General features: G+C 43.3%; 1 protein-coding gene across 4 annotated transcripts in view; it reads left to right on the top strand.

Annotated features, from left to right (window-relative positions):
* The window catches only part of COL8A2 (collagen type VIII alpha 2 chain), a 284,052-nt gene extending 273,361 nt beyond the window's left edge, over positions 1 to 10,691 (top strand). For all 4 annotated transcript variants that reach the window (XM_070764716.1, XM_070764714.1, XM_070764717.1 and 1 more), the window contains one exon: positions 4,960 to 10,691. In XM_070764716.1, coding sequence (XP_070620817.1) covers positions 4,960 to 6,860 — 1,901 coding nt within the window. In that variant the 3' untranslated portion in view covers positions 6,861 to 10,691. The remainder of the gene's footprint in view (positions 1 to 4,959) is intronic.
* The last annotated feature ends 1,967 nt before the right edge of the window (positions 10,692 to 12,658 follow it).

The following is a 12,658-nucleotide window of genomic DNA, read 5'->3' as shown; positions in this document are numbered from 1 at the left end:
GCCTTAGGCGTGAAAGCTAGTTGGGTAACTTTGGGCCAATCACCAGGAGACCAGGAGTTCTAAACTTGCCTTAGCCATGAAGCCTGGCTGAGTGACTTTGGGCTAGTCATTTTCTTTGCTTAGGAAGTGTTGTGATTCAGCCTGAGGCTCCTCAGGGACCGGCTGCGTCTCTGCTGGATCCATGCCCAGAGGAGGAGGACAGTGAACAGGAGGGGGAGGACCAGGCAGACGGGGGAGAGGAAAGTCAGGAAGAGGAGGAGAGAGAGCAGCCTGAGAGCCCGGGGGGGGGCCTCTCCCCAGCTAGTAGCCTGGACTCATTGTATGAAGAAGCACAGGCTATAATTGACATGAGACAGCGACGTGCAGCTCAGCGACGGGACCAATTAGAAAGGTATTGGCATCACTGAATTGGCAACAGCTGGGTTTGGGTGTGGTTCCCCTCAGCAGGGTTTAAAAGGCAGGCCCGCCCTTGCAGCCTTGTGGAGCGTTATCAACTGGAAGTTCTGTGACGCTGCTTCGATTCTCGGCGTCTCTGATCTTGGCTTGTGGCCTAGAAGTCTGGAAGACTTGGGGGAGGCGTGGGTTTGTTATCTCCAGCGGTGTTTTTGACAGCAACAATCCTGTTTTCTTTCATGGCCTTCGTGAAACCTCTGTGAAGTTCCAGCGTGTTTCTGTCTGTAAGAACAGTTTCTGTTACCTGTGTTTGCTTTGAATTATATAAACTGCCTTTGCTTTTTACCAGTGTGTCTGGCTTCTCTTTTTGGTTGGTGTTGGCTTCTGGAGGGACCCAGACAGAACAGGAAGGAGGCAGGATTCTTATATGCTCAAAAATGGAAAGGTCTGGCACAATGGTGTGTTGCTCCTGGTTCGGCCTGTTTCTAAGAACTGGTAGCGCCAGTGGTGGGAGGCTCCGCCCACCTGCCCAGGACGCTTGTGTTTAAGCGCAGAAGCATCGCGTGCATGCAGAAACCAGTTGTAAAGGGCTTTAGAAGCCACTACTGGCCTGATACTATCTACAATAGAGGAAGATGATGGAACTGGTAGAGATGGCTGAATTAACTTGCTTAATCAAGAGAAAATATTTTTTATTTATCATTCTGAAAATCCCCTTATAGATTTTTTCATGAAACAGAAAAAAATGAAACTAATTACAATCTGATTAATAAAAAGAAGTTACTAGAAAAAGACTTTTTAAAATCATAGAATAAGATACAATTTTGTATTTGTACTTACAGTTTCTATCAAGAAAATCTACTAGAAAATTCAACTACTTCTTTTTTATTTTTTTTCCTTCTGTATTTGCACTTTAAGCCTTTTCTTTCTTTTCTTTTCTTTTTATTTACTTATATTAATTTTTGTTAGCTTTTGTTTCCTTTTTAACAATTTTTTTAAAAAAATTGAAACCTAGTCTATTTCCATAGCATCCAGCAGACGGCAATGTTACTCCAAGATAAAGACTGTTGCCTCCCTCAAATGGTGTTCCTTAGAAAAGAATCCATATGCCTTGTTTTTATTACCACAGTATCTGAGGGAGTATAGATGAGAGATAGATAGATAGATAGATAGATAGATAGATGATAGATGATATATAGATGATATATAGATGATAGATAGATAGATAGATAGATAGATAGATAGATGATAGATAGATAGACAGATGATAGATGATAGATGATAGATAGATGATAGATAGATAGACAGACAGACAGATAGATAGATGATAGATAGATAGATAAATGATAGATAGATAGATAATAGATAGATAGATAGATAGATAGATGATAGATAGATGATAGATAGATAGATAGATGATAGATAGATAGATAGATAGATAGATAGATGATATAGATGATAGATAGATAGATAGATGATAGATAGATAGATAGATAGATACTTAGATAGATACTTAGATAGATAGATAGATAGATAGATGATAGATAGATGATAGATAGATAAATGATAGATAGATAGATGATAGATAGATAGATGATAGATAAATGATAGATAGATGATAGATAGATGATAGATAGATAGATAAATGATAGATAGATAGATAGATAGATAGATAGATGATAGATAGATAGATAGATAGATAGATAGATAGATGATAGATAGATAGATAGATAGATAGATAGATGATAGATAGATAGATAGATAGATAGATAGATAGATGATAGATAGATAAATGATAGATAGATAGATAATAGATAGATAGATAGATAGATAGATAGATAGATAGATAGATGATAGATAGATGATAGATAGATGATAGATAGATATATATATAGATAGATAGATAGATAGATAGATAGATGATAGATAGATGATAGATATATAGATAGATAGATGATAGATAGATAGATAGATAGATAGATAGATAGATGATAGATAGATAGATAGATAGATAGATGATAGATAGATAGATGATTGATAGATAGATAGATAGATAGATAGATAGATAGATAGATAGATAGATAGATTGATTGATAGATGATAGATAGATAGACAGACAGACATTGGGGTCAATTGTGGCCATAAAAGTTGAGGATTACCTATATGTTATGTTCCAAGGTGCCAGAATAGAAGCTTCAGTTCCTAACACCGTGGGAAATTTGTCTTTTCCCAGGGTCTTAGTTTAGTTGTTTGGCCCCCAAAGAGGTCCCGACCCCTAGGTTGAGAACCACTGATTTAGAAGATTCTAAATTCAGATTTTGCTCCTCCCCTCCCCTGTTTCTTTGACTAGAATTGGGCGATAACTCTGGGCTGTGGCCCTTGCAACTCCACCATTGACTTGTTTTGCTCCTTCCTCCTACATCACCTTGACAATGCTGCCTTGTTCGGATGGTCTCGAGAGCTCATTCTTTTCTAAAGTATCAAAAAGCCTGAGAACATATTGAAATCATTTTCTTTGGGAAGGCCCTTTTCCAAACACAAAAGGAAAAAGGAAAAAAATCTTGCTTAAAGCATACATGTTTTGGCTGTGTTATTATACTGCAAGAACTTATATGGACAAAGATTTTTTTGGGGGAGAGATATTTATGTGATCCCTACTACAGCCGTAAATGGGGCAAACATTTGATGTGCAGTTCAACTCAGAATTTCCACCAACAACAAGAATCATTCAAAAGACCATTTGGGGATTTTTCCTATATAAAAATATTTTTAAAAGTCTTCTTAGCTCTTCCATGCCAACTTGGAGTTAATTCCACCAATGGCATCAGTCTCCTTTCGCTGGCATTTGACTTGCTTAAGTGGTTTTATATTAGTTGAAGGGGGAAAAAATTAGCATGGGCCAAACCTTTGGAACCTTGATGAAGTGATGTTGGATCTTAGACTTGGATTAAGATGGGAATACAGAGACAAAAGAAAGGGGGGGAAAAACAAAATTATTATTGTTGCTATTATTATTATTATAGTGGTACCTAGCCTGCCTTACTCCCCACAGGGAATGAAACTTCTACAGATTCCTCCGTGATTTTTTCTTTAAAACGTTTCTTAGGCAAGCCATTATAGGAAATGAGTTTCAATTTTGCACCATTGAAAAGAAATACAAAGCATTCTCTGAACACCGTTGTTCAGCATGCTTATTTATTTTTATTTATTTATTTTGTCTGTACATAATGTAGATTTCAGAGGATATAATCATAGTAAAATACATCAATAAAAGAATAGAAGATAAGACATTAGGAATAATATGGAAGAAATAATCATTGGGAATAATAGAATTCATATACATGGAGCTACAGTAGTAGAAAGAAACATAAGATAGACATTAGGAGAGGGGACGGAAGGCACGCTGGTGCACTTATGCACGCCCCTTACTGACCTCTTAGGAATCTGGAGAGGTCAACCATGGATCTAAGGATAAAATTGTGGTGGTGGTGGTGGTGCTTTATAAGGGACTTTGATTTCTACAGCTAATTTGTAACACTCCAGAATTTCATTTACAGATAGAGAAACCAATAACGATGGAATTTGGAGTTGAGTGTTGAGCTGTCATTGCACCATGTAGGAATCTTGCAAAGCCTTCAAATTGTTTCAGAGAGATCCAAGTCTATAGAAAAGTCAAATTCAGTGTTATGTATGTGAAACATCTCAAATTCGAATGATTATTCTCAGCTTAAAGCTGAGAAAAATACCAATAGGTTGAGTTTTTTGATGATCTCAGAGCTTGGTTGTTTTCTTACCATTATCAGGTTAGATCAAAATAAAACAACTCAGTTCAGAGACAATCAAGAATTCAACTGATCAATCGTGAGCTACATAGCTTCTCTCCAGGTTGGACTTTCCAATAAGATCCAAGTGACCCATTTCACACTTGAAGCCGCTGCTTTGAATTCAAACCCATTCCAAATATTTTCCACAACCCAGAAAACCCTTTTTGAAGAGTCTTCTTACTTTAGAGCAGTGATGGCGAACCTATGGCCTATCTGCCTTATCTGCCAGCATGCAACCCATTGCCCTAGCTCCAATGCACATGTGTGTTGGCCAGCTGATTTTCAGCTCGCACGGAGACTCTGGGAGGGCATTTTTGGCTTCCAGAGGGCCTCCAGAGGGATGGGGGCGGGCATTTTTCCCCTCCCCAGGCTCCAGGGAAGGAACTGGAACCTGGGGAGGGTGAAAAACAGACCTACTGGGCCCACTAGAAGTTGGGAAAGAGGCCGTTTCTGTCCTCCAGGGAGGTGGAGGAGGCTGTTTTCACCCTCCCCAGGCATTGAATTATGGGTGTGGGCACTTGCGCATGTGCGATAGCGCACACACACAGGCTTTCGGCACTTGAGGGAAAAAAGGTTCGCCATCACGGTGTTAGAGAGTTTTGCTTGGGCAGCATTTTCCCTCAGGACTTGCATGAAAGGGCCCTGCTGTGTCAGGAAGAGTCGAGGGCTGCCTGTCTCTGCAAGTCAAAGCTTCCCTCCTTTGGCCTCTGCCTTGAGTGACGTTTCCTTCATGTCTTCACAGATATGCCTCCGCTGCTGCCGATGGACCTCAAGGGGGAACCTGGACCACCCGGAAAACCAGGCCCGAGAGGACCAGCTGGGCCACCAGGCTATCCCGGGAAACCAGGCACTGGAAAACCAGGACTTCATGGGCAACCTGGCCCTGCTGGGCCCCCTGGCTTTTCTGGCATCGGCAAACCTGGTCTTCCAGGACTTCCGGGCAAGGCTGGCATGAAGGGAATGCCAGGGCCGTCAGGGGAGATTGGATCACGAGGAGAACAAGGACTGCGGGGCTGGCCAGGGCCACCGGGATTGCCTGGGCCCGCTGGACTCTCTGTGAATGGAAAACCAGGCCCAAATGGAAGCCCGGGCCTGCCTGGATTCCGGGGAGAACCTGGGCTCAAAGGGGAACCTGGCCTGCGAGGCGAGCGAGGAACAAAGGGCGAGAGCGGCGTGGGAAAGCCCGGGCTGACAGGCCCCCGAGGGAATGCGGGACTGCCTGGCCCTCTGGGTCCTCCAGGGCCTTCAGGCCTTGGGAAACCTGGCCTGGATGGGTTGCCTGGGGCTCCAGGGAGCAAAGGGGACTTGGGGCTTCCGGGTGAGCCAGGGCTTAGCGGGCCGCCTGGGCCTATGGGCCCTCGTGGTCCTCCAGGACTGGATGTCACAGGGCTGCCCGGCATAGCTGGCATGCCGGGTCTGCCAGGCCACTTGGGGCCCAAGGGAGAACCTGGCCTGCGTGGCCTTCCAGGGCTGCCTGGTGCTCCAGGGTATGGGAAACCAGGGCTCTCCGGCTTAAAAGGGGACCGCGGGCCACCAGGAGTGCCAGGAATAATCGGCGACAAAGGGGAGCCCGGGATGGATGGAGAGCCAGGGGAGATGGGGCCACATGGCCTGGTTGGGGGCCCTGGCCCTCAGGGCGTGATGGGTTTGCCAGGCAAGCATGGGTTCCCCGGCCCAAAAGGTGAAGTAGGGCCAAGTGGGCCTATAGGACCCCCAGGCCTGCGGGGAGACCAGGGGCCCAATGGTTTTGTGGGCAAGCCGGGGATTCCTGGGGAGAGAGGGCTCCCCGGTGCCACAGGGATGGCTGGCCCAACGGGTCCCAAGGGAGAAGGTGGCTTCATGGGACTTCCAGGGGCCCCAGGCTCTTCTGGACCCCATGGGGCCAAGGGAGACTCTGGGATCCCAGGCCAACCAGGCCTCAGAGGCCCTTCAGGAATACCAGGTTTACAAGGCCCCTCGGGTCCCATGGGCCCCCAAGGTTTGACAGGCTTCAAAGGGGAATCTGGGCCCCCAGGGGCCCCTGGAATAAGCAGAGTTGGAGAGCCAGGCATGATAGGCCCCGTTGGCCCTCCAGGCGTTCCTGGCAACCCTGGAATCACTGGGCTTCCAGGGCTCCCAGGCCCTCCGGGTCCACCTGGTGTCCCAGGACTATCGCCTGCCTTGCCCGATGGAAATGTCGATGGAGCAGTGTTGGGGAACGGGAAGTCTGGGAAACCCCAGTTCGGCCGAGGAGAACTGTCTGCCCAAATGTTGCCCGCTTTCACCGCCATTCTGAGTTCACCCTTCCCAGCCTCAGGAATGCCCGTGAAATTCGACAGGACTTTGTACAACGGTCAGAATGGCTACAACACAGGAACAGGCATCTTCACTTGCCCCATTCCTGGAATCTATTACTTCGCCTATCACGTCCACGTGAAAGGAACCAACGTCTGGGTGGCCCTCTACAAAAACAACGTGCCGGCCACCTACACTTACGACGAGTACAAAAAAGGCTATTTAGACCAAGCGTCAGGCAGCGCCGTGCTTGAACTCAAGGAAAACGACCAAGTTTGGATCCAGATGCCGTCAGACCAAGCCAACGGTCTCTATTCCACCGAATACATCCATTCCTCTTTTTCCGGATTCCTTCTCTGCCCCACATAACGGCCGTTGGGAGTTGCTCTTTTCTCCCCTTGAGTCATAAACTTGTCTTTTTTTTTTTTTTTGGAAAACAGAAAAAAAAATAGAAAAGTCACTGGGAAGGAAGGTGCGAGCCATGATAGCTTTGACCCCACCAAGGAGAACATCTGCGAAGGAGAACCGTTGTTGCTGGACTGCCTGGGGATCCGGAATTTGATTTAGCCTTAGGATGGCATGGCCTGGCAAGCCCACAGATGCTGCCCGTCACGTCTTTGGGGCCCTTGAAAGTCCGAAAGGGTTGGAAGATTCTGTGCCAACAAAAGTCACTTTTAACGTTGTGGGGGGTTTTTTTTTGAAAAAAAACCAACTTCCTTTATTTAGCTCTTTTAAAATGTGATTACGGTCACGCCTGGGGCATAACGAAGACCCAGAAGGGTGAATTATGAAATTGTGAAATTCTTTGCTTTAAGCATCTATGTATCTTTAAAGCATCCCGTTCAGTGTTTATGGGGAAAAGGGATGACAAAGGACCTCTTTCTTTCAAAGCCATACAGAGACTTCTAAAATCAACTGGAAAAAGCCGCACTCCGTAAATCATGCTTTTAATCGTCCATGGTTATATAAACCGGTCAAATGTCCATCAGGTGCAAGGCAGTAGTTTAATTAAATAAATATACTTCTATGAATATCTGAGTATTAAAGCACTGCAGATATTGCTAATTTTATATATATATATGACTGAATTGTGTTAAGTTCAAACACCTTGTTATCATGTTTCCTCAGGATCTGCAGACTATTGACAAAGGTGGACGTACCAAACTCCATGCAATATTTGATATCATTTCTTTAAGTAAAATTCCTGGTTTCCATTCAGTGCAATTTCCACAATGGTGCTAAGTAATATTTTCCTAATATTAGCTCCTTTAAAAGACATTTTGAGTAGTGCAATATCCTTTTTTTTAAAAAGATGCATTTGTGGTGTTTTTTTTTTTAAGTAGCCATCTATACCCCTTAAATACAAAAGAGGTTTTTGTCATCCGAAGAAATGATAGCACATGAAAAATACACTAAGGATTCCTTTCTGCATAAATTGTGAACATAGATGGATTTAATTAACTATTCTTTTTATAGATCCTGAAATGGCCAGAGCAGCTTAGCATGTTTTTCAAATTTATTGCAAACATGTATGCATTTAAACAACTCAACTGGAACAAAAATTGCATTGTTTGTTGTCAAACTTTCTAGATTGACACAAGTGAAAAACACCACACCTTGGACTGTAAAAAGAGCAGCATAAGAAACCTGTCGTGGAATGAAATATTTTGGTCATCTGCTACTACAAATATTCTACCATCTGCCTCCCCCTTCCCCACTGGCCATCCTTTAAAAAAAATTTAAAAATGTGATTTGATTTGTCAGATTTAGATATAACAAAATATTAGGTTAACAATACTAATTCCATCTGGATTTTTTTTCTTAAATTCCTAAAGATGACAATAATTCTAATGGCACACTCTACTTGCAAAATAACTTCTTCATTTTCACCTTGGTTTCCCTCCGGCTAAAATTGAAGGAGCTACGGGAAGTCCCATTTTCCGTGTGCCTAATACTCAAAGGCCAATTTTTAGAGGCTTCGGTTCTAGTTTCAAAGCTGAATTTTCCTGTGGAAAACAGCCTTTTTGTCCTACTCGTGACACCATTCGTTCAGAGAAAATATGTTATCAATTAGCAAAATCTGAAGTGGGAGGAAAATTGAAGTACAGTGGTACCTCTACCTAAGAATGCCTCTACTTAAGAACTTTTCTAGATAAGAACCGGGTGTTCAGGATTTTTTTGCCTCTTCTTAAGAACCATTTTCTACTTAAAAACCCAAGCCCGGAAAAATTTCCTAGGAAATTTGAGAGCGGCACAAAGGCCTGGCCAATTTCCTGCCATTCCCCCTGGGTTTTTCTCTCTGGCAGTGTATGGGGGGCAGCCTCGCACGGGGCTGCCTCCTCGCCGCCTCAGCGTCCCTCTTTTTATTTTTAAAGCCTTAATGTTTTGGATTTTTTTGATTCGGCTCACCTCACCTTCTTCCTTCCGCAGCGACTGTCCTCCTCCTCTTCCTCCTCCTCCTCCCACCCAAATTCCAAGCTTTTATTTCTTTCCTAATGGGTTTGCACGCATTATTTGCTTTTACATTGATTTCCATGGGAAAAATTGCTTCTTCTTACAAACCTTTCTACTTAAGAACCTGGTCACAGAATGAATTCAGTTCTTAAGTAGAGGTACCACTGTATTCTAAGAGCAGAAGAGAATAACATAAATCCAGGTTTTTGCTCTAGTTGCCCAAAGCTTCATTTATTTGTAGCATGCTCTACTGCACACAAAATATATTTTTTCTCTTTCTGTGTATACATGTAGTCCTCAACTTACGACCACAATTGAGCCCAAAATTTTCTAATGGCAAGATAGTTGTTAAACGAGTTTTGCCCCTTTACAACCTTTCTTACCATAGTTGTTAAGTGAATCACTGCATTTGTTAAGTTAGCAGTTCAGTTGTTAAGTGAATCTGGTTTCCCCGTTGACTTTGCTCATCCCGAGGGTCGCAAAAGGAGATCATGTGATCCAGGGACACTGCAACCGTCATAAACACGAGGCAGTGGCCAAGCATCTGAATTTGGATCATGTGACCATGAGGATGCTGCAACCGTTGTGTGAAAACCAGTCATAAGTCACTTTTTTCACTGCTGTTGTAACTTCAAATGGTCACTAAATGAATCGTTGTAAGTCAAGGACTCCCTGTATTGGTCATTTGTGTGCTGACAAGGCACAAAACAAAGTCAACAGACATTTTCTCCAATTTCAAAAAACAGGGAAAAGATTTCCGAAGGCTTACAACCTGATTACCGGTATTCTTTTCTCATACGAAACATGACCTTCTGTATGTTAATCTAGCGATACATACTGTATATAAAAGCCAAATACCAGTCATGCATTATCACAAAATCTCCGGAACCGTAAAGCCTACAAACTTGAAACTTGGCACATATGTTCCTCTTGGCTTCAAGGTGCTTGCTAAGGAAGGATTTTTCAAAATGACAATCAGATCATTAGTTATTTCTTATATTATTATTAACACGCTTTGATGCTAAGGAGTTAAGACGTTCTACTCCCCCTCCCCACCTGAAAAGAACTCTGTTCCAACTGCCAGTGGGCATGGCCAGTGTGTGACTCATCCGGCTTGCAGGCTGGGAGTTTAAACATCCTGCTCCATGCTAAGGAGTTCAGCTTGCAAGCCTGAGGGAGAGAAGGGGAGAGGAGAGGCTGATCGTAACTACTCATTAATGTTCAAGCTTTAATTGCCAATTTATCAAACCCAATCACATAGTTTCGTAGCAAAGCACAGGTATCCAGCTACTAGTGCATTATAAATGTCACAAAAAAAGCAGCGATCACATACAGGACGATGAAGCATGGGCTGAAGAGGCTAATCAGCAAACCATCCTTAGCTTATCTTTGTGGACATATACAGCATTTAATCTTTTGACAGAAAAGATTTAGGGTTTGGCATTTGGGAGAACTTGTACAACATGTGCAGCCGAAAACGCAGGCCTGGAACATCTTTACAATGTACATCTTCATATACCATTGGGATATACAGTACTTAAAAAAATTGTGCTAGTATCTTTGTTTCTACTATATAGAGGATTTTTTCCCCAGTTTTGTAAATACTTATGTTACATGCACTGTTCATAGTAAATTGTTTTGAAATGCACTCTTGTTTTGTGATCAGAAAATGGCCTTCACTTCTGAACTGAAATTACAGTACTTGATTGTATTGATCCAACTTCAATAAATCTTATTTTACAGAGATTTATTTTTATTTCCAGTAATCACCTGCAAATACATGTATTTATAACATATAACATGTACATGTACATATAACAACAACAACAGAAGGGATCTTGGAGATCTTCTAGTCCAACCCTGTGCTTAGGCAGAAAACCCTACACCACTTCAAACAAATGGTTATCCAGCGTCTTCTTTAAAACTTCCAGTGTTGGAGCATTCACAACTTATCTGCATATGTTTTGGCCTCCAGTCCCCTAATCCCTTTCGTTGTTCTTCCCTGCGCTCTTTCTAGTCTCAACATTCTTTTTGCACCGTGGTGACCAAAACTGAATGAAGTACAGTGATACCTTGTCTTACAAACCCCTTGTCATACAAACTTTTCGAGATACAAACCCAGGGTTTAAGATTTTTTGGCCTCTTCTTCCAACCTATTTTCACCTTACAAACCCAAGCCACCGCCACTGGAATGGCCTGCCTCCGGACTTCTGTTGCCAGCGAAGCGCCCGTTTTTGCACTGCTGGGATTCCCCTGAGGGAATCCCTCCAAGGGAAACACCACCTCTGGACTTCCGTGTTTTTGCAATGCTGCAGGGGAATCACAGCAGTGCAAAAACGGGCGCTTCGCTGGCAACGGAAGTCCAGAGTCGGGGTTTCCCAGCGAGGGGAGCCTCAGCGAAATCGCAGCATCACAAAAACACGGAAGCCCGGAGGTGGGGTTTCGAGGACTTCCGTATTTTTGCGATGTTGCAATTTCACTGAGGCTCCCCTCACTGGAAACCCCACCTCTGGACTTCTGTTGCCGGCAAAGCACCCGTTTTTGCACTGCTGGGATTCCTCTGAGGCTCCCCTCCATGGGAAACCCCCCCCTCCGGACTTCCGTGTTTTTGTGATGCTGCAGGGTAATCCCAGCAGGGGAATCCCAGCAGCGCAAAAATGGCACTTCGGCTGGCAAAAGGGGTGAGTTTTGGGCTTGCATGCATTAATCGCTATTCCATTGATTCCTACGGGAAACATTGTTTCGTCTTACAAACTTTTCACCTTACAAACCTCATCCTGGAACCAATTAAGTTCGTAAGACGAGGTGTCACTGTATTCAAAGTGGGGCCTTACGAAGGCCTTCTCAAGTGGTATTAACACTTCACATGATCTTGATTTGATCTCTCTGTTAATGCTGACTTGAACTGTGTTGGCTTTTTTGGCAGCTGCTGCACACTACAGTTGAGTGAGGTACCACATACCGTATTTTTCCGAGTATAACACACACCAGAGTATAAGACACACCTTAGTTTTTGGGGAGGAAAATAGGGAAAAATATCTGTCTACTAGATATTCATCTGGCTCGCATCCTTAGTCGTCAGCTTCAGTACATTATTTTATTCCCTGGTTAGGGGTTTAAAAAAAACCTTATATGGAAAGAGTAACAATGAAAGAGCTTGCAAGCAGGTAAGAGGTGGGAACACCGTTAGCACGAGTTAGGGCTGGAAAGAAACATTTGGAGTAAGTAAAGCAATGAAAAAAACCCTGCAAAGACTTGGAAAACATTGGCTTGGAAAACATTCTTTGCAGAGAGTAACAATGAAAGAGCTTGCAAGCAGGTAAGAGGTGGGAACACTGTTAGCACGAGCTAGGACTGGAAAGAAACATTTGGAGTAAGTAAATCAATGAAAAAAACCTGCAAAGACTTGGAAAACATTGGCTTGGAAAACATTCTTTGCAGAGAGTAACAATGAAAGAGTTTGCAAGTTGGCAGCTAGTTAGGGCTGAAAAAAAAGCTACAAAGTATAAAACGCACCCAAATTTTTAGCCTCTTTTAGGGAGGAAAAGGGTGCGTATTATACTCTGAAAAATATGGTATATTATACCTGTGCATACCTCAAGTCAATGTTGTGAAAGAAAAAAAAGAGAAAAAGCAGATGGCTTATAAGTCTAAGTGTGTGCAATTAGCTCTCATTAAGGACCAGATGGCCTGCACTCTTGGGATTCTTTTGG

This window comes from Erythrolamprus reginae, chromosome 11 (assembly GCF_031021105.1).
Source record: "Erythrolamprus reginae isolate rEryReg1 chromosome 11, rEryReg1.hap1, whole genome shotgun sequence".
Taxonomy (NCBI): domain Eukaryota; kingdom Metazoa; phylum Chordata; class Lepidosauria; order Squamata; family Dipsadidae; genus Erythrolamprus; species Erythrolamprus reginae.
Note: the sequence above shows the minus strand (reverse complement) of the source record. Positions and strands in the feature narration are given on the sequence as shown.